General features: G+C 47.7%; 1 protein-coding gene across 1 annotated transcript in view; it reads right to left on the minus strand.

Moving 5' to 3' along the window:
- Positions 1–25,425, minus strand: part of MTFR2 (mitochondrial fission regulator 2) — a 48,362-nt gene that overhangs the window by 22,009 nt on the left and 928 nt on the right. The window contains exons 2-3 of the mRNA XM_082249721.1: positions 14,824–14,953; positions 13,557–13,655 (exon numbers count right to left, since the gene is read on the minus strand). Of these exons, the coding sequence (XP_082105847.1) occupies positions 13,557–13,655; positions 14,824–14,886 (162 nt within the window). The 5' untranslated portion in view covers positions 14,887–14,953. The remainder of the gene's footprint in view (positions 1–13,556; positions 13,656–14,823; positions 14,954–25,425) is intronic.

A 25,425-nucleotide genomic window follows, 5' to 3' on the forward strand; every position in this document is an offset into this window, starting at 1 on the left:
CGACTATGTAAAAAACAAATGGTATTCTCATAAATGTTATGACAGAGGTACATATATCTATTTTATAAACCTTCCATAGGTGAACCTATACATTTATAATAATTGTAGGATTAAAAATAAATAAATGATGTTGTTATGGGTCTTTCCTCCTGGGCTGAGCAGAACTCATGGTATGATGTGTAAGAGCTTTTCATTGCAGTGGTATTCTTCAGGGCCTCATGTGGATTAATAAATATAGGTAACATATCTTATAATAAAATTTAATAAATGCTCCAATAAATAAGATATTTTAGAACCCTGACATCAACCGCTGCTGTGAATATTAAACACATAAAAATTAAAATATATAGAATATATAATACACATGAGGCCCTGTGGGTCCTTTTGGTATTATTCATAGAGGATGTAATACTTACAAATGACCACTAGATGTCCTCATCAGTGCGTTCCTGTTATTACGTCCTGATATCATGTGAGCAGCGTCTTGTTATTTAATGACTGTGGTGACTAATTGACTCCACCCCCGCTGACGAAGTCCTGCTGGACGTAACGCCGCGTACGGGAGGTGGAGTCGCATCCGTCTGACGTCACCCGCTGCTGCTGTCTCGAGCGTGTGTGGCTGGCTGCCGCTATGCAGAGCCCACAACGCTGAAGGTGTAACATTACACGATCGATGTGCCTGCTGTTTGCTGTCTAAAAGTCTTTATTGCTTACAGTTTACACTTAGAGGTCCCGCTTCTCTTGTTTTTTCATATACTCCACAGAGCCTCTGTGAATACCATTACCTGGGGCATTTTGTATATGGGTTCTACCTGGTCCTTAGCAAATCTGGAGCCCGCTGATTGATGTGGATACATACAGCGATTTTTGGCCTTCTGGTAAAACAGGGGTCAAAATATGAGGTGAGGGCATATGTGTGCTTTCTGGTGGAGGGAGATCACTGTGTGGAGTCGCTGTCTCCTACATCCTTTTTCAACACCAAGTGGACCTAAGGACTCTTATTTTATTTTTGGGACTCTTTCCTTTATGTATTACTTTTTTTCAGGATACTATTAGGATTTGCGCTGCATCATTTTGCTTGTTATTTCGTTCTGGGATTTCTGCTGTGTGTCCCGGGTCGGTGTTCAGCCAGCATTTCCATCTATATTTGGCTACATCTACCTGTCTGCGCTGATTGTTTTTGTTTATTTAATAGAAAAAGGGTGCCAGGTCTTCTTTATGAAGAGACCTGGGGTCAAAAAGATTCCAAATCTCTTATTTACCTTTGAAAGCGAAAGACCAAATTTGTTTGCTTCCACCCTACCCTGGACCCGAAGGAACGTTACGATGTCGCTCCGGTCCTCCAAGGCCATAGAGAAGACCAAAGCTGATCTACTCTGTCATCTTTGTGACCAGCCGGCAGCACTGTCTGATCATTTCTTGGACGAATCGGGGGAAATGGTAAGCTCGAGAGACACCGTTTAGCAGCGGGAGAGAATGTGCCCTCCCGCTGCCTCGGGACACTTTCAAGAGAAAGCCAGCTGCCAGCTGAAAAAAACAATATCGCCATAATGTCGGTAAACCAATTGCAAACCGCAACGTATGTATACGTATTGAGATCGACAAGTGGTTAATATTTCTGGGTAGGTTAAACATAAAAAAGTGAAATACATATTTTTGATAGATGCGTTACACAGGAGTGATCTATTTCAAGCATTTATTTTTTTTTTTTTTTAATTTTGAAAATTATGGCTTACAGCTAGTGAAAACCCAAAATTCAGTATTCTAGAAAATTTGAAGATTACATAAAACCAATAATAATAATAAAAAAAAAAAAAAAAAAATAGGGATTTTTGACTTCCCATAAAATTAATTTCTCTGATTTTCATTGACGGACACAGCTCCTGATCTTCTTAACCATTGGGTTATACTGCCCCCTACAGGAGTAGGACACTATGCAGAAAGTAAGTCTGGCTATGCCTATGGGCAGGGGTTATACGCCCTCTCTCTGCTCTAGGTTCTCTGCTCTAGGTACTCAATTTTGTTACAAGCAGTGTCAGAAGAATTACAACTCCACAGAGGGTTGGGTGCTGTGTCCATCAATAAACATCAGAGAAATGGATTTTACAGTAATGCCCCATACACACGTGCAGATTATCTGCAGACTTTTGTCTGCAGACTTACCAAAACCATATAATATGAGGTCAAACCTAAACACTTTCAATTTGTATGCAATCCGGCAGGCCCTTGCACTACATAGAAAAGGTAAGTCTGCAGACAAAAGTCTGCAGATAATCTGCACGTGTGTATGGGGCATAAGTCAAAACATCTTTCGTTCATTGACGACACAGCTCCTGATCTTCTTAACCAGTGGGACTTCCCAAAGCAGTGTTAAACAGGAGGGGTGGGAAAAGTGGAAAAGAAACTCCCATGGCTAACTATAGCCAAGCAGGTAAACCAAAACCACTGGAGCTCACCTGAAAAAACTATACACCCTCAAAGAGGACCAGGTCCTCTAAGCAGCAGCCTGCAAAACCCTTGCAGCCAAAAGGAACCATCCGCAGATGCCAACACATCCACGTTATAGAACTTTGTGAAAGTGTGCACCGATAACCAGGAGGCCGCCTTGCAAACCTGCGTCACTGATGCCTGATAACGGAAACCCCAGGAAGCACTGAGCGTCCGAGTAGAATGCTCCTTGACAAGGAAAAGAGTAACCTGACCCCAGGTGGAATAGACCTGAACCACCGTCTGTCTGATCCATCTGGAGATGGTCGCAGAGGAAACGGACAACCCTTTCCAAGGCCCATAAGTGAGCACAAATAGGGAGTCTGACTTCCTAAAAGACTCCGTAGCTGCCATGTATACCCTAATTGCCCGGTCCACATCCAGGGCATGCAAAGCAATTTCCTACATGTGTGTTGGCCTGGGACACAGGGAAGGCAACATAATCATTCAAATGAAAATCCGAGACAACCTGAGGAAGGAATGACAGACCAGGGTGAAGAACCACCTGATCACTGTGAACCACCTTATCACTGTGCACCTTACTGGTGGTTCACAACAGGATAACGCTGCCGGTTCCGACACGCTGCAAGCAGAGGTGAAAGACACCAAAAAGGCCACCTTCTGGGACAGCATAAGCAGGGAAATCTCCTGAAGATTCTCAAAAAGAGGCTTCTGGAGGACTGAGAGCACCAAACCAAAGTCCGAAGGGCCAACAGAGACTGCACTTAAGGTGTCAAGGGCCACTAAGATGATCACAATCCCTTCTGCCTCGATCCTGAGTAGAAGTCTTGGCAGAAGCTGGAGAGGAGGGAAGGCGTAAATCAGACTATACTGACCCTACGAGGCCACCAGCGCGTCTGTGGCGTCCGCCAGAGGATTCTGTGACCATGCCACAAACCTCTGTTGAGGCAGGAAGCTACCAGGTCCACCTCGGGGATGCCCCACCAGAGACAAAACAGCTCTGGATGAAGGGACCACTCCCTTGGTCCAACGCCTGCCGTCTAAGGTAATCTCCCTGACAGTTTTCCATCCCAGGAATGTGTACGGCGGAGAGGGCTGAATTGAATCGTTCTGCCCACCTTAGAAAGCCAGCCACCTCTGGAGCCGCCAGGAAACTTCTTGTGCCCCCCTGGTGACTGACATAAGCCACGCCTGTGGCATTGCTGATTGAATACGCATTAGACATCCCTGAAGATGATCTGTCCAATGTTCCAGGCACAGTCTTGTAGTTTCTGGAGTTTGTCCAGAGGAAGGAGCACTCTGGATAAGGCCGAGTCCAGAGTTAGACCCAGATAGTCCAGCTTTGTGAAAGGAACCAGAGCAGACTTCTGAAAATTCAGAACCCAGCCAAACTCCCTCAAGCTCGTATGATGATTTCAAGGTTTTCCACCAGAGCAGTAAGAGACTCTGCTTGCAGAAGGATGATGTCCAAGTAGCCCAGTACCGCGATCCCCCTTGGCATAACAATCCTGGCACTTGGGTCAATACTTTTGTGAAAGAGCAGAGGCAAGACCAAAGGGTAAAGCCACAAACTGATAATGTTCCTCTCCCACCGCAAAGCGGAGGAAGCGCTGGATACCGACACATATTGGAATGTGAAGGCAAGTGTCCTTGATGTCGGTGGAGGCAAGAAAATCCCCCTGAACGGACTCCATTCTGAACTTGTGCACCCGCACAAAGCAGTTCAGCGCCTTGAGGTCCAGAATTGGATGCACCTTGCCTTCGTCCTGGGGACTGTGAATAGGTTTGAGTAAAACCCCTAAAAAAAAAACATTCCAAAATCGGATCTGGTACCATCACCTGTAAAGTAAAAGGTCTAACACTGCCCCAAAAAAGAGCCTGTAAGCGGACCAGGGACAGTCGCATGTTGGAAGGAAGAACCTTACCGAAGGTTAAGAACGAAACTAGCAAAGACGTCCCCCCACCCCAGATATGGGTGAGGGCGCACCTTCATGCTGAAAGGGCCTTATCCATGGGTCTGGAGAAGCCCGCACTTGACTTGCCAGACCAAGTTCGCTTGGATCCTGCAGAGGAGCCCCCGAAGGGCTCTGATCCTTTGTCAGTCGCCCCTCAGGGACGAAACAACTTCTTAATGAGCCGAGAAGGAGGGCCCACATCTACGGCAAGGGTCCTTGCCCTTAGTAGCCTGTGGAAGAAAGGTACTCTTCCCCCATGTGAGACCTTTAATGATGTCGTCCAGGGTAGCACCAAACAGGTGATCTCCTTGAAAGGAAGATCAGTCAAGGCCTTTTTAGAAGTCTGGTCCACAAACCAGCATTTAAGCCAAAAGACACGCCGAAGGACCACTGCCGAAAGCCACTAGGGGAGCCGCATCCATTTTCCAGCAGGACTTGGCACCTGCCCATACTGCCAAAAGTACCAATACCTGGTTTAATGATAATGGTATCACTGTGCTTGATTGGCCAGAAAACTTGCCTAACCTAAACCCCATAGAGAATCTGTGGGGTGTTGTCAAGAGGAAGAAGTGACACTCTAGACCCAACAATGCAGACGAGCTGAAGGCCGCTATCAAAGCAACCTGGGCTTCCAAAACATCCCAGCAGTGCCACAGGCTTAATCCCTTCATGACACACCGCATTGATGCAATAATTAATGCAAAAGAAGCCCTGAACAAGTATTGAGTGCATACTATACTGCACTCAATACTAAGCCAACATTTTTGTATTAAAAATCATTTTTTTTTTTTTATTGGTTTTATGTAATATTCTACTTTTCTGAGATACTGAATTTTTGGGGTGTCACTAGCTGTAAGCCATAATCATCAAAATTAAAAGAAAGAAATGCTTAAAATGGATTTTTGTAAAATCTTACCGTAAAATCCTTTTCTCTTAGCTCATTGACAGACGTAGTCCTCGGTCTAACACTGCCCCAAAAAAGAGCCTGTAAGCGGACCAGGGACAGTCGCATGTTGGAAGGAAGAACCTTACCGAAGGTTAAGAACGAAACTAGCAAAGACGTCCCCCCACCCCAGATATGGGTGAGGGCGCACCTTCATGCTGAAAGGGCCTTATCCATGGGTCTGGAGAAGCCCGCACTTGACTTGCCAGACCAAGTTCGCTTGGATCCTGCAGAGGAGGCCCCGAAGGGCTCTGATCCTTTGTCAGTCGCCCCTCAGGGACGAAACAACTTCTTAATGAGCCGAGAAGGAGGGCCCACATCTACGGCAAGGGTCCTTGCCCTTAGTAGCCTGTGGAAGAAAGGTACTCTTCCCCCATGTGAGACCTTTAATGATGTCGTCCAGGGTAGCACCAAACAGGTGATCTCCTTGAAAGGAAGATCAGTCAAGGCCTTTTTAGAAGTCTGGTCCACAAACCAGCATTTAAGCCAAAAGACACGCCGAAGGACCACTGCCGAAAGCCACTAGGGGAGCCGCATCCATTTTCCAGCAGGACTTGGCACCTGCCCATACTGCCAAAAGTACCAATACCTGGTTTAATGATAATGGTATCACTGTGCTTGATTGGCCAGAAAACTTGCCTAACCTAAACCCCATAGAGAATCTGTGGGGTGTTGTCAAGAGGAAGAAGTGACACTCTAGACCCAACAATGCAGACGAGCTGAAGGCCGCTATCAAAGCAACCTGGGCTTCCAAAACATCCCAGCAGTGCCACAGGCTTAATCCCTTCATGACACACCGCATTGATGCAATAATTAATGCAAAAGAAGCCCTGAACAAGTATTGAGTGCATACTATACTGCACTCAATACTAAGCCAACATTTTTGTATTAAAAATCATTTTTTTTTTATTGGTTTTATGTAATATTCTACTTTTCTGAGATACTGAATTTTTGGGGTGTCACTAGCTGTAAGCCATAATCATCAAAATTAAAAGAAAGAAATGCTTAAAATGGATTTTTGTAAAATCTTACCGTAAAATCCTTTTCTCTTAGCTCATTGACAGACGTAGTCCTCGGTGATTCAACACCCTCGGGTTATGCTGCCCTCCACAGGAGTAGGACTAGACAGGAAAGAAAATGCTCTGGCCACACCCTAGGGGCCGTCCCCAAGGGTATATCCTCTCTCTCTCTGCTACAGCAAATCAGTTATGTCACAAAGCAGTGTCTAGAGAATTTAACCCAACCCAACTCCAAAACAGAGGGGCGGGTACTACGTCTGTCAATGAGCTAAGAGAAAAGGATTTTACGGTAAGATTTTACAAAAATCCATTTTTCTCTATCGCTCATTGACAGACGTAGTCCTCGGTGATTCAACACCCTCGGGACGTCCCAAAGCAGTACCACAAATGAGGGGTGGGAAATTGGAAATCAAATCCAATCTAGAAGGCCCAACCGGTGCCAACTAGAAGTTTACAATGCTCATCCTCAGTGATGAGACTCAACAGAAATTTTTCAACAGAAAAAAACGCTCGAGGTAGACCACCGGTCTCCTCAAATTGCGGCCTGCAAAACCTTGCGGCCAAATGAGGCATCCGCCGATGCCATCACATCAATCTTATAATATTTCTTAAAGGTATGTACCGACGACCAGGTGGCCGCCTTACATACCTGGACCACTGACGCCTGATGGCGAAAGGCCCAGGAAGTACTGAGCGCTCGAGTGGAGTGCGCCCTAACAGGGAACGGAGGACTCCGACCCTTAATAGAATAAGCCTGTACCACCGTCTGTCTAATCCATTTGGAGATAGTCGCGGCAGATGCAGGCAACCCCTTTCTGGGGCCATCCGGGATCACAAAAAGTGAATCCGTCTTACGGAACGATTCCGTAGCCTTCAGGTAAACCCTGATTGCCCGAACCACATCCAAGGAATGCAACGCATGTTCCCGATGATGCTTGGGCTGAGGACACAAGAAAGGTAGTACGATATCTTCATTCAGATGAAAATATGAAACCACCTTTGGAAGAAAGGATGGCTTAGGATGAAGCACTACCTTATCTCTATGAATCACTAAGTATGGGGACTGGCATGATAATGCAGCCAGTTCTGACACCCTGCGTGCAGAAGTGATAGCCACCAAGAAGGCCACCTTCTGGGATAAAGTAAGCAAGGGAATCTCCCTGATGTTTTCAAAGGGAGGTTTCTGTAGAACCGACAAAACCAAATTAAGATCCCAGGGCGGTAAGGGCGCGCGGACTGGTGGAGCCAGGTGCCGCACCCCCTGGATGAAATTCCGCACCAAGGACTTGGTAGCTAAAGGTTTCTGAAAGAAGATTGCTAATGCTGAAACTTGACCTTTGATGGTGCTCAAGGCTAGTTTCTGCTCAACCCCTTTCTGCAGAAAGGCCAATATTCGGGTCACCGAATAGGTACGTGGAGGAATCCCTAAAGATTCGCACCACGCGATATAAGTCTTCCATGTGCGATAATAGACCTTGCTGGAAGTCGCTTTCCTTGCTTTAATAAGGGTAGGAATAACTGAAGCTGACAACCCTCTGTCCTTCAGTACCTGGGTCTCAATGGCCAGGCCATTAAAACCAGCGACTGTAAAGCATGATGGAAGATTGGTCCTTGAGACCGCAGACACTCCCTGATACGAAGTTCCCAAGGAACGTCCGCGACTAGTATGTCCAAGTCGGCCAGACCGGCTTGACGAGGCCAGCCTAGAATTTCTAGGACCACTGGCGCTGACTGGATCTGAACCAGGCGGCCCTAGAGCTATCTGGCCCCGACCATCCGACAAAGTCTGCTCGTTCTCTGTTCCCACACATTTATCAGACACCTGATTCCTATCAGGAACGGTGATCTCTCCTGGTTGAACCTCCGGGACCGAAGTCACCTGGCTAAAGGCTTCTTGGTCTGTCTGTTCAACCGGATCCGATTCTTGTGGGGAACTGAGACTAATCTTTGGAAAAGGTAAAGGAAAAGATCTGTTCAGGGAACGGTAACTGCCGCTCCCTGTAGTACTAAAATGTTGGAAGGGAAGAATCGCACCGGTAGCAGTGATCGATGCTCGATCTAATGCCCTGAATACCGGTGAAGACGTCCCCCCACCCTCAAACCGAGTGGGGGCGCACCTTCAGGCTGTGTAATCCTTTGCTTCGGGTTTGGCTGAGTCGGTATTTTGTTTGTCCGACCAGCCCTTCTTGAACCCTCCTGGAGGAGCCTTGCCTTTCCCGCTTGTTCCAGCCGGGCGTACGAACCCTTTATGGGCGGTAAAGAAAGGTCCTCGCTTGTTACGAGGTCCCTTAACTTTAGCAGCCTGTGGCAAGAAAGTGCTCTTGCCCCCAGTGGCGTCCTTAATGATCTCATCTAGGGTGGCCCCAAGTAGGCAATTCCCCTGAAAGGGGAGATTCGTCAAGGTCTTTTTGGAACCTAGGTCCGCTGACCAGCATTTTAACCACAGCACACGTCTGAGTATTACCGCTGACATAGATGCATGCCCTAATAGGGGGGTAGCATCCAAGGCTGCATCACAGACAAAATGTAGCCCTTGTATAATCTGTTCCATCAATTCAGGATGTTCCCTGGGGGATATCTTTCCCCTTCAGGTCCTGGCGCACCAATCTCGCCCATTCCAAAAGTGTCTGGGAAACCAGACCAATGACAATTACTGGTCTAAATGCTGACCCTATCAGGGAAAAAATAGTGCGGGACTCCGCTTCCACCTTCCGATCCACCGGATCCTCAAAGGACGAAGTGTCCTCTACTGGAATAACCGTGGCTTTATTCAGTCTGGAAATAGGTGGGTCCACCACTGGTGGTACCGTCCATTTCTTAATGAGGGATTCCTCAAACGGATAGCGTCTAGCTATCTTTACTTTAAATAGTAAAGGTACGCTTAGAATGCTCCCATTCTTCTTTAATTTTATTACCAAAACACTTGGGTACAGGAAAAACCTTCACCGTTTTGGTGGGTTTGTTAGTACCAAAGGGAATCTCTGTTTCAGTTGCCTCTGCCGGTGAAACCTCAAGTCTTAAGGTTTCCCGAACCGCCACAACTAGTGCGTCCACCAATGCTTCTTCCCGAATTATGGCGGAAGTATGAACGTCCTCCTCACTGTCTGAAGGAACTTTACCTGAGACAACAGCCCTTGCAGAGGGACCTGCAGCTGCAATGACCATCTCAGACTCTGAGTCTGAAGTGTCAGATGATATAGGGGTAGGCGGGGGTCGCTTTCTTGACCCCTGTTCCTGACAGGCCGCCTCCACCCGAGCCACCATAGACTCCAAAACTGCTGTAAATTAGGGCTGAAACAACTAATCGACTAAATCGATAATAATAGATAATTACAATCGTTGTCAACGATTGTCATTATCGATTAGTTGCTCCGTCGATTAGTTGTGCTGCATTGTGAACTTTCCCCGCTTGTCAGCGAGCTGTCTGCAGTGTGAAGCCGACGGCTATCTCTCTCTCTCACAGCTATGCACTTCCGTGACTTCCCCCCTCCTCCCCCCTCCCTTCTCCTCCCTCCTCCCCCCTCCTTTCCTCTCTGCCTTTCCTCTCCGCCCTCTTGCTGAGGTCAGTGAGGGAGTGAGTCAGATCGAGGGGAGGCAGAAAAGAGCACAGAAGCAGCAGAAGTTAACGTGAGTGCCGAGATTAGAGCTACAGTGTCCTGTCCATGCAATGCAGCCTGCAAAAAATATAATAAAAGCTTCTCCAGATAAGAGTTAATATTCCTTATAAAGTGCAATATTCTAATAGAAAAATAAGTGATTAAAAACGTCCATATAGCACATATAGGGGGTCTTTCTATGCTGCCTATTTCATATCTATGGCTGACATGGATGTTTGTATTCACTTATTTTTCTATTATAATATTGCACCTTATAAGGAATGTTAACTCTTTTATCTAGATAAGCATTTATTATATTATTTACAGTATATAGAAGCTTAATTAAGAAGAAGAAAAAAAAAAGTTTTGGTATAAGTCCCGGTTCACATTTGTGCGATGCGGGAAGGCTGCGAATATGCAGCGTGTTCCCGCATCGCATCCACACAAGAGGCAGTTCACACTGCCATATGCGATACGCAGGGGGTGTCAATTAAATGTTAACGACACCCCCAGTTTGATTGCATATCGCAGTGCGATCTGACAGTTCGCACAGGATCGGATCGCACAAGTGTGAACCACTGTGCGATCCAATCCTGAGGCGGCTCAAAAAATGCCTCATGTGCGAGTTTGCTGCGGATGCGCTGCGAATTCAGCCATACAAAGTGTATGGCTGAACTCGCATCCGCACAGGAGATCGCATGTAATTTAGGAGCAGTGCGCTCCGAATTACATGCGATTTCGCAAACCGCACAAGTGTGAACCGGCACTAAGTGCTGGTTCACACTACTGCGGGTGCGCTGATTCGCACTGCACCCGCACATGACCCTTTTTTTCAGCCGCATCAGGATCGGATCGCGCAGTGGTTCACACTTGTGCGATCCGATCCTGTGCGAACTGTCAGATCGCACTGCGATATGCGATCAAACTGGGGGTGTCGTTAACATTTAATTGACACCCCTGCGTATCGCATATGGCAGTGTGAACTGCCTCTTGTGCGGATGCGATGCGGGAACAGGCTGCGAATACGCAGCCTTCCAGCATCGCACAAGTGTGAACCGGCACTTACACTCTGTTTGCTCATTATTATTTTAAATAAATGAAAAAAAAGGCATATTGAGTTTTTTTCATTATTTTATCCGATTAATCGAAAAAATAATCGGCAACTAATCGATTATTAAAATAATTTTTTTTTTTCAGACCCCCAGCGCCACAAAGCCCCTCAGTGTTACCTGCTAGGGATCCCTATCGAGCGAGAGAGAGAGAGAGAGATAGACCCCCAGGCTCACCACTTGATGCTCAGAGTACACTGCAACTAGTCTCAGCACTGTCTCAAACAAACAGGAAGTCTCTTGGCTGGCTGCCCGGGAAGAAAGGAGGCGGCTCCGCCCCTCCGCACGCCTTCCGGCGCCTCCCCTAGCTCCACGAGGTGTTTGGGTCACCTCAAACATGGCCGCCCCCATGCTGAAGACACGAGGCTACGCCAAAATGGCGGCCTCGTGCGATCTACGGCGGTCTGTTACAGAATAGCGGCGTGACTGCAGAGTATCTCGGCATCGCAAAATCTTTCTCTCATGGAGATCAGCTTGACCGAACCCTGGCGGACCGCGTGGCCGTCGGGAGGCATGCTTTAGCTGGAGGAATGACCTGGAAAGCCGCATACATGTCCTGTGGCTTCTGACAGGTAGGATACTTTCTATTATCACAGTAAGATTCCAGTACTGCCACAGATTACAATCATTAAAACATACTTGTAATTAGATTGTCAGCTCCCAAACCAAGCCTTCTGGCTTTTTTGTACACAAAAATCACACTCAATATAGGGGGATCTGTGCCATGTTATAGGATAGAGGGAAACCCATCCTTACCATTACAGAGAGGGGCCCGCGTTCACCACAGGACCCGTCAGGGGAAATGGGGGAACATACTACTCACCGTACCGGAACCAGGCGGGCGCCAACTCCTGACAGTACCCCTCTCCACCGAAGTTGGAGGGCTGTCGACCAATACGGACGCCGTGACTCATGGTCTTTGGCGTTTCAGCGAGACGTCTAACTCGCAGGGTCAGTCCCCGTCCAGTGGGACTATGTCGCGGCCGACCTAGCGCGGAGCTATGGCCTGCACACGCTCGTAGGCTGAACTGGGGTGACCACTGGATCTCAACATCCCGCCCGTCGCCCAGTTCAGCTTTCTTGCTTGAAGATCTCACAGGAACACTGGAGAAAAAAAGCTGTCTAAAAATCTTTAAGAAAAAAATCCTGCCAGGACCGAAGATCCCAGCAAGGTATCTAGGTCCTTACTCCTGACTAGACAGAAAAAAACTGATTTGCTGTAGCAGAGAGAGGGAGGATATACCCTTGGGGACTGCCCCTAGGGTGTGGCCAGAGCATTTTCTTTCCTGTCTAGTCCTACTCCTGTGGAGGGCAGCATAACCCGAGGGTGTTGAATCACCGAGGACTACGTCTGTCAATGAGCGATAGAGAAAATACATCACTCCGTGTGTAACACATCTATATAAAATATACGAGTTTTACTTTTTAAATAGAATTACTGAAATAAATGACTTTTTTTGATGATATTCTATTTTTGAGATGCACCTGTAGAAATGTATTTGATTTTTGCTCACTCTGGCATACCTACAACTTTCTTTAAGTGACAGGTACCCTTTATTGCATCCAAATGGACATCAGTTACCTCTTCAGACCAATGCCTCCCAGCCCTTTATGAGGTTTATGACACAAGGAGGTGGGGCTTAAGATCTTATGACTACCATGATTGGCTGTAACGTTATCCAAAAAGCTTTCGGTTAGGCACCGGTAACTGTTTCTGGACAGCAAGTCTCGCAAATATACCGCAGAGAGGCCGCATATTTGCATACGGCCGGCGCCAAGGGGTTAAAGTGCAACTGTGCTTACACAATGGATATAAAAGTATTTGCATATTAAAACAGAACTAAATTCTCTTAGCCTTTACAACCAAGGAAGCTGCCATCTTAAATCCTGTTTGATCTGCCGCTGCCATGGGGCTGCACATTTGATCAGTTATAGCATCCAACCATTTGATGGCTTGACAGTTTGGTTGAGAACATAATCACACCAGTAACTGAGCTTTAGAGCAAGCCATACCTGACCTCTGCAGCTGCAGTTATCCTGGATTAATTCATCCCCAAGGATCACAACAGAAACTCCGAAATCTGGTTTTAGTTTTTTTCTCAAAGCTTGGAGCACCTGCTTTTTGTTAACATTTGAAGGCTGGCAGGCTGCATATCTCTTCTGCACAGGGAGAGAAGTTGTGATTTCAGTGTCTCTTTTTTAAAGATGAATTTCTCCAGAATGCCTGCAGCTACAGAGGTCAGTGAGGGCATGTTTTAAAGCCGTTTTACCGCTAGGTGAGAATATGAACACAGGTGCACTACAGTATTGAAGGTCACCCATATGCAGTCTCATTATAGCAGATTACGTAAAAAACCTGATCCCAATATTTCAAAAATATATGCACACTTTTAGGGTCTAACACATGTGAAATCTGGCTAAATGTGCTAAACTGTGTTAAATTAAACAAACGGCACTCAAGGATTACATCGGTTTATAATAAATACCTGTAAATCGATTCCCTGAAAGAACACTGGAGGAAGGTAGTTTACTAGAGCGCGAAGAAAACGACGTCTGCTGATATACCTTTCCCATATTGGCACAAGCTATAAAAAAAGGAACAACTATTATTTAAAGTGATTATAAAGAAAAAAAAAAATAAATAAACAACACACACACACAAACCTGTCTATACTTTCCTGCTCTGTGCAAAAGAATTGCACAGAGCAGCCTCGAATCTCCTCTTCCCAGGTTCCCTGCTGGTGCTCCTGGCCCTCCCTCTCTATCCAGTGTCCCCATGGGAAGCCGCTTCCCATGCCGCCACTTGTGTGTGCTCATTCCCGAGCTGTGCTGCTGCATCCATTGACACAGACAGCGAGACTCAGCCCCGTCCGTTCATAACGGTCTTTGATTTGATTTACAGCAGCAGGAGCTGAAAGGGAGGGAAGAGCTGCAAACATGCACAGCACTGGATCGAATGAGGGCTCAGGCAAGTACAAGAGGGGAGAGGGGGTGCTGATGCCTAAACATTTTTAGCTTAATTTATAAAGAAAGATTATTTATTTGCAAAAGCACAGAAACTAAGAAAAAAGTGTTTTGTTTTTTTAATTTTTGGTCTTTTTTTAGTTTATTTAGCAAAAAAACCCCAGTGATTAAAGTATCACCAAAACAAAGCTCTTTTTGTGGGGAAAAATGTTATATCTCTCCTCTGCCCCTTAAAAGCATCTGATTTCATTTTTTAACTGCTAGGATTGCTTTTACATGAAAGAGCATCACTGGCAGAAAAAAAAAAAAAAACGATACTGGGCTCATGACTGCAGCCATGGCCCCAGTATAACCACTTCATCAAGAGAATAGGCTTTTAATAAGCCAACCACAATGCTGGAGGGGAAGCTTTTTTTTTTTTTTTTTTTACATGAGAACCTGCAGTGCAAATATCTCCCCATTTCATTCATACTCTGGATCTGAGCTTTCTAAACTTCCTTTACTTTTTAAATAACTCCCAGGAATCATAAAATCCCTAGTAATTGGGGGGCAGCAATACCATACAGTAGCAAAGCTCTACATCTACCAGGATGGCTGCTTGCACACAAGGATACAGTGCAGAACAAGGAGTCAGTAAAACGGCAAAAGTTCAGCTAGAAGGAGCCCACAGGGATGATTGGTGACAAGCCCTCTACTTGCCTTATCTGAGCACAGCTTCCTTATTTTAGGTGATTTTTAATACACAATGGCAGTCACGAAAGTTCAGGTCTTCGAGAAAACTATACTTACCCTGTCAGGTGGAATGCCCAGGTACTCTAAAAGCTCTCTAATAAACTCCAGAAGAAGAGACATTTCATTATCCAAAAGGAAGACGGTTTCCAAAAAAACTTTTTGAGAATCTTCACATTCTGTGTTCCTTCTGAAAAAATAGCAACAATTATGAAATGTACCACTTTGCTGACCACCCCACAGTAGCATAATGCATAATCAAGGCTGCCAGAAGTCAGTTATTACACCTATACAGTGGAACCATGAAGAACAAAAGCTCTAACAGGAAGTCGGTTCACAGCAGAAAAATAATTTGGAGATTTGGAGGAGGCTGAGAGCAATAGAAGGTTATTATTTTTTAAAAGCAGTATTAAACCCAAAAACAAAAATGGAATATATTGCAGCTTACTATTTTAATCCTTAGATGTGGTAACTGCATTAGTCTTCTTTCTAATATTTTTTCCTTCATTTCACCTTGCCATCCAGCCAATAAAACACTTCCTGTATAAGGGTGTCTGTATTCTGTAGTAGTACAACCTTTGGACAGCAGCATTGTCAGCACCCCTCTCAGTGTTAACACTCTTAACCACTTAAGGACCACTCGTCGCAGTCTTACTGCGGTAGGCTGGCACTCTTGCGCGAACCAACGTAGCCCTACGTCGGTCGCGCACCTGCTGCTAGGGGGCGAGCGCGTGCCGGCAGCGGCGAACTCCCGCCCCCACTCGGCAGCGGGGACTCAGATGCACGGGGCCGGTGGCTCTGATTGCCGCCGGGAACCCACGATCGCTCCCCGCTGAGAGAGGAGGACGGTCAGCTATTGTAAACACAGCTGACTGTTCTCTCTGGAATGATCACACAGTGCCTGTGATCCTTCTATATAGGATCACAGGTCTCTATGATCATTTCAGAAGCCCAATCCCCATACAGTTAAGCCCCGTACACACGTAGCGATTGTCGGCCGAACGATTGGCCGTCTTTTGTCCGGGGCTGTCCTGTCGGTTGAAAAGTGCTAAAGACTGCACACAATTTTTTCGGCCAACAACAGCCGACTGCAGAAGTGATATCATGTGATGGTTTACTTTCCGTGTGTTTTTTCTTCTCTGAGCATGCCCAGTCTTGCTCATCTGCTGGTTGTCGGCCGAATTCTGTACTGACTGAGGAACAATCGGCCGTTCTGGTGTTGGCCAACAAAAATTTTATAGCCTGCACACCAGATGCTGTTCGGCCGAAAATTTGCAGTCGGTTGTCGGAAGCATCATACAATCGGCCGATCGGTCGGTGGCCGAATATTTACGGCCGACAATCGCTACGTGTGTACGGGCCTTTAGAAACACTCCCCTAGGCTTACATTTAATCCCTTGATCACCCACTGTGTTAACCCCTTCCCTGCCAGTGTCATTATTACAGTAACAGTGCATATTTTTTAGCACTGATTACTATAGAAATGTCATTGGTCACCCTAAAATTGTCAAAAAAGTCAGTTAGGGGTCCGATCTGTCTGCTGCAATGTCGCAAAAAAAAAAAAATCGCAAATCGCCGCCATTACTAGTAAAAAAAAAAAAAAAAAACCCCATTAAAAATGACATAAATCTTTCCCATAGTTAGTAGACGCGATAACTTTTGTGCAAACCAAACAAAATACGCTTATTGTGATTTTTTTTTTTTTACCAAAAATATGTAGCAGAAAACAAATTGGCCTAAAACGTTAAAATTGATTTTGACATTTTTTTTGGGAATGTTATATAGAAGAATGTGAAAAAACGGAATTTTTGTAAAATCTTACCTGTAAAATTCCTTTCTCTGAGTCCTCCGACAGTCGCCGCCTCTTCATATTCGTCACATATGGGGTATTAGACTTTGCTCCGAAGGAGTAGCTAGGCAACAGAATATGTTAACAATAAAGCTTTAACATATCCCACCCTCAAGGGGTGGTCCCCTCAGTCAATACCCTCCTACTTCCTGCAACCATATCTCAGTTTTAGTGGAATAGCAGTAGAGTACACAATCAAACCCCAAAAGAGGGGCGGGGGCGGCGACTGTCGGAGGACTCAGAGAAAGGAATTTTACAGGTAAGATTTTACAAAAATTCCGTTTTCTCTTACGTCCTCCGACAGTCGCCGCCTCTTCATATTCGTCACATATGGGGACGTCCCAAAGCAGTGCAAACATGAGGGGTGGGAAACGCATTCGCGCCGAAAGGCAACGCAGTCTCCGCATCAAAGAAGGAACCTTACCAAAGGAAGGAACCAGCTGGGCAACAGCAAAAAACAAGTGCTCAACAGGAGCAACAACCCAGGAAAAGACAAAAAACCAGGGGATACAAAACTTATCCCAACAGCCAGGAGTCCCCAACAAGGGACCCTAGGGAACAGCCGCACTAAGAACCTTGCGGCCAAAGGAAGCATCCGCCGATGCCTGAACATCCACTTTGTAGAATTTTGTGAAAGTGTGCACGGTCGACCAAGTCGCCGCCTTACACACCTGGGCTACAGAAGCCCCATGACGACAGGCCCAAGACGTACTCAGAGATCTAGTCGAGTGCGCCTTCACAGGCACAGGGGGAACCTTCCCCTGCAAGGCATAGGCCTGTTCAATGGTCTGCCTGATCCATTTGGCTATGGTAGAGGCCGAAGCCGCCATGCCCTCCCGAGGACCCTCTGGAAGAACAAACAAGGAGTCCGTCTTTCGAAAAGACTCAGTCGACTTAAGGTAAACCCTTATCGCTCGAACAACATCCAGAGAGTGCAATCTCACCTCCTTCGGATGTTTAGGCTTCGTGCACAACGAAGGCAAGACAATATCCTCATTAAGATGGAAGTCCGAAACTCGTTTCGGAAGAAAAGAAGGATTAGGTCGCAAGACCACCTTATCCAAATGAATAACCAGGTACGGAGACTTGCAGGACAAAGCCGCCAGCTCCGACACTCTGCGAGCCGAAGTGATCGCCACCAAAAAGGCGACCTTTTTGGACAACATAGACAACGAGATCTCCCTGATCTGTTCAAAAGGAGCACGTTGTAACACGGATAGAACGAGATTCAAGTCCCAAGGGGGCAGAGGATCCCGCCTCGGGGGAACCAGATGCCGCACACCCTGAATAAAGGTGCCAACCAATGGGTTGGAAGCCACGGGACGTTGAAACAGAACGGCCAGAGCAGACACCTGACCCTTTATCGTAGCCAGCGCCAAACGCTGATCAACACCCGTTTGAAGGAAAGACAGCACACGGGACACCGAGTACGTGCGGGGTGAAAACCCCCTGGACTCACACCAGGCAAAATAGGCCTTCCAAGTACGGTAATAAACCTTCCCCGAGGAAGATTTTCTCACATTGATTAAAGTATGGACGACCTCCGGAGAGAGACCCCTCTCCTTCAGGACCTCGGTCTCAACAGCCAGGCCGTCAAAGCCAGCGACTGTAAAGCAGGATGGTATATCGGTCCTTGAGACAGTAGATCGTCTCGAAGAGGCAGACGCCACGGGGCGTCGACCGCCAGATTCACGAGGTCTGCGTACCAGGACCGGCGAGGCCAGTCCGGTGCCACCAGAATCACCGTGCTGCGTTCCGAGTGTAACCTGCGAAGGAACCTGGACAGCAACTGAATCGGTGGAAACGCGTACATCAGCCTGTACTGATGCCACGGGGCCACTAACGCGTCCGACGCGTCTGCCCGAGGGTCGCGCGTCCTTGCCACGAACCTCTTCACCTTGTTGTTGAGGCGAGACGCGAACAGGTCCACATCTGGAAGACCCCACTTCGCGCACAACGTCTGGAAGACAGCCGGATGGAGAGACCATTCCCCCTGATCCAGGGTCTGGCGACTCAGAAAGTCCGCCTGCCAGTTCTCCACTCCCGGAATGTGAACCGCCGTTATCGCCGGGACATGAGTCTCGGCCCAAGACAGAATGTCGGCCACTTCTCGAGCCGCTCGGGCACTCTTGGTGCCCCCTTGGTGGTTGATGTAGGCCACCGCCGTGGCATTGTCCGTCTGCACCCGAACCGGGCAACCCTGCAGCCGGTCCGTCCAGCGATGAAGACAGAGACTTATCGCACGCAATTCCAGAATGTTGATCGGAAGGGAAGACTCCCCCTCCGACCAAGTCCCCTGAGCGGACAGAACGCCCAGAACTCCACCCCAGCCCAACAGGCTGGCATCCGTGGTGATTACCATCCACGAGATCGGACGAAACGACTTGCCCCCGGACACCAACGGGGACTGGAGCCACCACAGAAGGTTTTCCCTGGTGCGAAGACTCAACGAGATCTGAAGATCCAGAGATTGAGGTCGCCCGTCCCACCTGGACAGGATCTCCGCTTGGAGACCCCGCGTGTGAAACTGTGCGAAAGGAATCGCCTCGAAGGCCGAGACCATCAATCCCAGACATCTCATACACGTCCGCAGAGACGAGTTCGGAACGTCCCTGAGGGACCTGACTTCCTCCCGGAGAGTCCTGAGTTTGTCTTCCGGCAGGAAGACCTTCGCCTGCACCGAGTCCAGTATCATTCCCAGATAGGGGAGACGAACCGACGGACTCAGTGTCGACTTTGGAAAATTTATCGTCCAACCAAACTCCTATAGAGTTTGCATCGTGACAGACAGGTCCTCCTCCAGACCCTGGCTGGTCGCAGACCGAACCAGAATGTCGTCCAGATACCCCAGGACAGAAACGCCCTGGGCCCTCAATAATGCCAGAACCGGTGCAAGCACCTTGGTGAAGACCCGCGGAGCCGAGGCGAGACCAAAGGGCAACGCCACGAACTGGTAGTGATCCTCCGCAATGGCAAATCGAAGGTACCTCTGATGACCCTCGAATATGGGGATGTGAAGGTACGCATCCTTCAAATCGATGAATTCCCCCGGAGCCAGGGCAGCCACCACCGACCGCAGGGATTCCATGCGGAACTTGCGAACCCGCACAGAGCGGTTCAGAGCCTTCAAGTCCAGAATCGGACGAACCTTGCCCTCCTTTCTGGGCACGGTGAACAGATTGGAATAAAACCCCCGAAACCTGTCCCGATGAGGCACCGGAACCACCACTCCCTGAGCCCTCAGGTCCCGCACCGCCAGGTGCAGGTCCCGCAAGCGCTCTGGAGACAGTTGAAGATTTGAGGGAAAAAATCTGCTCTCCGGCCGAGAGAGAAACTCGATCTTGTAACCAGATCGAACGATTTCCAGAACCCATCTGTCCCGCACACGGGCCAACCAGGGCTGAAGAAAACCGAGCAAGCGTCCCCCCACCCCAAAACTGGGTGGGGGCGCCCCTTCAGGCCGAACTGTTATGGGCTGCAGGTCCGGATTGGCCGGACTTCTCTTTACCAGACCAGGGCTTCTTCTGAGAGCCTTGACCTTTGAACGGTTTGCCCTTGTAGTGCGGCCGAAAGGCACGAAAGGACCCCTGAGGGGGCCGAAAATTAGCATGCTTCTTCCCAGAAGCCCCCTTAGCCTTGGGGAAATGGGGCAAGAGAGTGCTCTTACCCCCGGTGATCCCCTTAATCAACACATCCAAGGACTCCCCAAAAAGGCGAGACCCATCATAAGGCAGATTGGCTAAGGTCTTACGTGAAGATTGGTCCACCGACCAACATTTCAACCAAACCAGGCGGCGAGACAACACCGCCACGCTGTGCACACGTGCAGCCAACGGAATCAGGTCCAGGTCCGCATCACACAGATACATGACACCCTGGTGGATCTGATCCACCATATCCAGGGTCGCCGGCGAGGCCGAGTCGGCCACTAGGACGCGCCTAAGCATCTGCGTCCAACTTGCGATCGCCTGGGCCGCCATGAGAGAAGCAAACAGAGCCTTAAGCATAGAACCCGTAACAGAATAAGTATGACGGGCAAGAGACTCCAATCTCCTATCCGTGGCATCACGGAAAACAGGGGAACCCTCTGCAGGAATCGCAGTGGCTTTGTTCAAAACCGCAATTGCATGATCCACTGGTGGAGGCACACACCACCTTTCATCAGTGGCAGGCGAAAAAGGATAACGCAGCTTGAATTTACTCGGTACCGCAAAAGGCTTGCGCAGATCGCGCCATTGATCCTTAACAGCGCGCTGAAAATCAGCATTGCAGGGAAAAACCTGCGGCGTCCTGCGTTTCCTCTGCGTCCCATAAGCCGCCAAGGCAGCGGGGGGACACACTTCGTCCTGCAAACGCAGCGTTTGCTTAATGGAAGCAATCAACTCATCCATGATTGCAAGCTCTTCAGGCGAGCCAGGGGGAGAATTATCAACCCCCTCAACTTCAGCCTCCACCTCAGACCCCACTAGATCAAGAGAGGAGCGGGACCCCGATAAGGAGGCCCCTGCCAGAACAGCCCCATCACCTTCACCCTCAGAATCAGAGGAAAGAGCAACTCTGGGCCTTTTAGTAGATTGAGCAGCCACCAGCATTTGCACCTGAGCAGCAAGGCCAGCCACAATAGAGGCTAAATCCCCCCCTGGGGGGGAAACAGCGGTCCCCTGGCTTTCCACCAATACTGTAGGAAATTTGCCCTCCTGAGAATCCATTGCCCCTGTAATGCCAGACAACCAAGGGTTAACTGCCCCTTTTAAGCAAGCGCGGCAAGCGCAGCCCACCGCACCACACTCAAGCACAATGAGACCCCCACAGGGAATATGCAAACTGAACACAGGCAATGGATAGCAAGAACAGAAGGATAAAACCTGAGGAGACCCTCGCCGCTGCTGCTGCCTCGATCGGTGTTCCAGGAAAGAGGAAGTGATGCTGCCAGGGCGCTTCTATGTAAGCCTATGGAGGCTACAAGAAAATGGCCGCCATGCATGTAAACCATGCGGCCGGAGCGGGTGTAGGCAAAATGGCGTCGTTTGGCGCCGAAACCGCCGCTCCACAGTGCATTAAAACACACATTACATTCCAATATCAGAATACATGTCAGATCGCCGCAGCGATCGCTGTACAGTGCCCAAACATGCCAAAAAACATGCCCCACAGCACACAGCTTCACACACTGACCAGTCTGACACACACAGTGTCATACAGCTCCCCCCCCCCCCCCCCCCCTGCAGCCCACAGCATGCAGCCGAGAGATAGGGAGACAAGCAGTGTGAATAGAGGCAGGTTACACAGTCCCAGACTGACACCCCCCTAGACAGACAGGTCCCCACATAGATACACTTACCTTACATGGCGTGGGGGACCCGCACAGGCGAACAAGCCGCTGCACATGAGGCAGGGAGAGTCGCAATTCAAGACGCACAAAATGGGGGTTAAGAAACCGCACGGCGTCCAGTGAGGTAGCCACCTCACCAATCATCCCTGCACCGAACAGGGATGGGTCGTTCACTATGCCAGGAGCGTTACCTGGCTGAACGCTCGATGGCAGACTGGGAAGCCACTGACCCACGACCTGCGACCAGGGGGATCAGCCCGAGACCCAGTCCGCATGATCCTCTTCGTCCGAAGAACTAACTAACGCTGACAAAATAACAGCAAAATAAAGGTAGAGAGAAAAACTCAAACAAAATATTAAAAAGAAGAAAGAGTCTGGGACAGAAAGTCCCAGCACAGAGAGAGCCAGCCACTCCTGACAAGCTAGACATTAAAACTGAGATATGGTTGCAGGAAGTAGGAGGGTATTGACTGAGGGGACCACCCCTTGAGGGTGGGATATGTTAAAGCTTTATTGTTAACATATTCTGTTGCCTAGCTACTCCTTCGGAGCAAAGTCTAATACCCCATATGTGACGAATATGAAGAGGCGGCGACTGTCGGAGGACGTAAGAGAAATATTGTTTTTTTTCTAAATTGTCGCTCTTTTTTGTTTATAACGCAAAAAATAAAAATTACACAGGTGATCAAATACCACCAAATGAAAGCTCTATTTGTGGGAAAAATACATCAATTTTATTTGGGTACAGCGTTGCACGACTGCGCAATTGTCCGTTAAAATAACGCAGTGCCGAATCGCAAAAAATGGCCTGGTCATAAAGGGGGCAAATTCTTCCGGTCCAGAAGTGGTTAAAGGAGTTGTAAAGTCAGAAGGTTTTTTATCTTAATGCATTCTATGCATTAAAGCGGAATTGCACTGCATCTGGGCACCACAAACCAAAAACGCTACTTCATTCATTTTTAGTATTTAAAGCAAACTCCTCCATCCATTCATGCCTCCATGCTTTATTTTGTTGAGAATTCATTTTGAAAAATGCCCCCTGGCATGGCTATCTTGAGTAAGGGCAGAAGATTCATGTAACGTATACTTCCTGGAATCCGTCTCAGGTATTGGCTGAGCTGAGAACTCTCCCTCCCCTCCTCAAGGCTTCTGGGATGTATGACATCATTTGCCTAGGCATGGAAATCAGGAAGTAACTGAAGAAATGCAAAAATAAAAGAGTAAAACAAGTAAATGTGATATACTTTCCTATCTATTTACTAATGCTAGCGGCATAAGGATTAGAAATAGTCCATGTTGATTGAGAGAGTGAAGTTCCACTTTAGGATAAAAAAAAAAAAAAAAAAAAACCTTCAGTGTGTAGCAGCCCCCCTAATACTTACCCGAACCCCATTTCTGTCCAGCGATGTCCACGAGTCCTTCGGCCATCAGGGACTCTCCCTCCTGAGACAGCCGTAGCGCCATTGGCTCCCATGGCTGTCAAAGTCAGTTAGCCAATCAGGATAGAGAAGAGGTGGGGCCAAACGGCAGCTCTGTGTCTGAATGGACACACAGAGCTACAGCTTGGATCAGGTGCCCCCATACCAATCTGCTTGCTGTGGGGGCACTCGATAGGAGGGAGGGGCCAGGAGCAGCAACGAGGGATTGGAGAAGAGAAGGATCCGGGCTGCTCTAAACAAAGCCAACTGCACAGAGGAGGTAAGTATACTATGTTTGTTATTTTAGGAGAAAAAAAAAGCGAGACTTTACAATCACACTACAATCAACATCCTCCTGTCTGCATGCCTGAGTTAAGGGCAGATGGATTACAGCAAGTAAATGCTACATGAATCATCCGCCCTTACTCAAGATGGTTGTAACTATAAATGCTAGAGGGTGTTTTTCAAAGGGATTTCTCAACAAAATAAAGTATAGAGACATGGATGGGTGGGTGAGTTTGCTTTGAATATTAAACAGGGTTTTCGATTTGTGGTGCTCAAATACAGATCGCCTCTCAGCCGCCTGTTAACTGTCCTCGGAAAAGTGATACACAACGGAGGGGTGGCAAGGACTGCCACAAGTGAGAACTGTTGCAGAGTGCGATCACTGGGTGCAGCGGAGTCCATTCAGATCAGACAGTGTGGAGTAAACAGGAACTGGCTTCTTTTATTGGAACATAACACAGATATCAAAGATGTCACTTTCTCATTGTAAGAAGAACACAGACAGGAAGAGATAACCAACAAGTTCAGTATAGTGTACAGGAAATGACAACACATCATAGAGTATGCATAGCATATCATTAAGCATTAGTGACATCTACTGTCCTATTTGTGAACTGCAGTTTATCTGTAATAAGCTGAAAGCTGTTGTATCTCCAACAAGAACAAGGCCTTACAGGTCGGTCACACAAGCGTTCATCATTAAGAATGAAGTAATGCTCAATAATATGCCTATAGCATTTATAATGGGTTTTTGCTACTAGCATTATGCTACTTATGCTACTAGCATTAGTACACATTTGTTTTAAACTTTTTTTCCTTTTACATTTCTTCTTACATTCTGGGTTCCAGGCCTAGGCAAATAATGTCATTCAACTCAGGAGTCTTCAGGAAGGGAGAACAGCTTTCTCAGCCAATCACAGCCTCCTGCTTGAGCTAAGGACAGACGGGTTCCAGGAAGTAAATGCTAAATGAATCATCTGTCCTTTCACAAGATGGCCACAGTCAGAAATGCTAGGGGGTGTTTTTCACAGTGATTTCTCAGCAAAATAAAGCATGGAGACATGGATGGATGAAGGAGTTTGCTATGAATATTAAAAAAGAATGAAATGGTGTTTATGGTTTGTTGTGTGTTTAGATGTGGTGTAGTTTCTCTTTAAAGGAGAAGTGATGTAGAGGAAATGATCTTTGAGGCAGTTAGGTTGCTTCATATACTTTGATCTATTTGACACTTGGCTTGGTCCACCTTGCGGTATAAGGAGAATAACTGCTTTGTGACTTGGTTGCCAGATCAGGTTTTTTTTAAATTGTCGCAGTTGGTGTGACGTCAACACTGCGCGTGCACGTTGGAGGCACTATCTGACGATCTGCAGTAATTGACAAAACACGTGTGCGCAGAGAGAGCGAGGCAGAAATCGGCAATCAGATTCCGCCTCTGCGCAAGTGCAGACGTCATCCCAGCTGCCGTCTGAGGCATTATCGGACGATCTGCAGCAATCGAAAGAACACAACACTTTGCTGATCATCGGATGATGCCTCAGACCATTCCCGCATGCGCACTGTGAACATCATGCTAGCTGCCGTCAGAGGCATTTTCTGACGATCTGCAATAATCTACAGAACACCGGGCTTTGCTGATTGTCGGATAATGCCTCCAATGATCTGCAAGTGTACAGTGTTGATGCCATCCCAGCTGTCGTCTGAAGCATTATCTGACAAAAAGCAGCAATCGACAGAACACCACACTTTGCTGATCATCGGATGATGCCTCAGACGATCTG

This window comes from Pelophylax lessonae (assembly GCF_965119305.1).
Source record: "Pelophylax lessonae genome assembly, chromosome: 3".
NCBI lineage: Eukaryota > Metazoa > Chordata > Amphibia > Anura > Ranidae > Pelophylax > Pelophylax lessonae.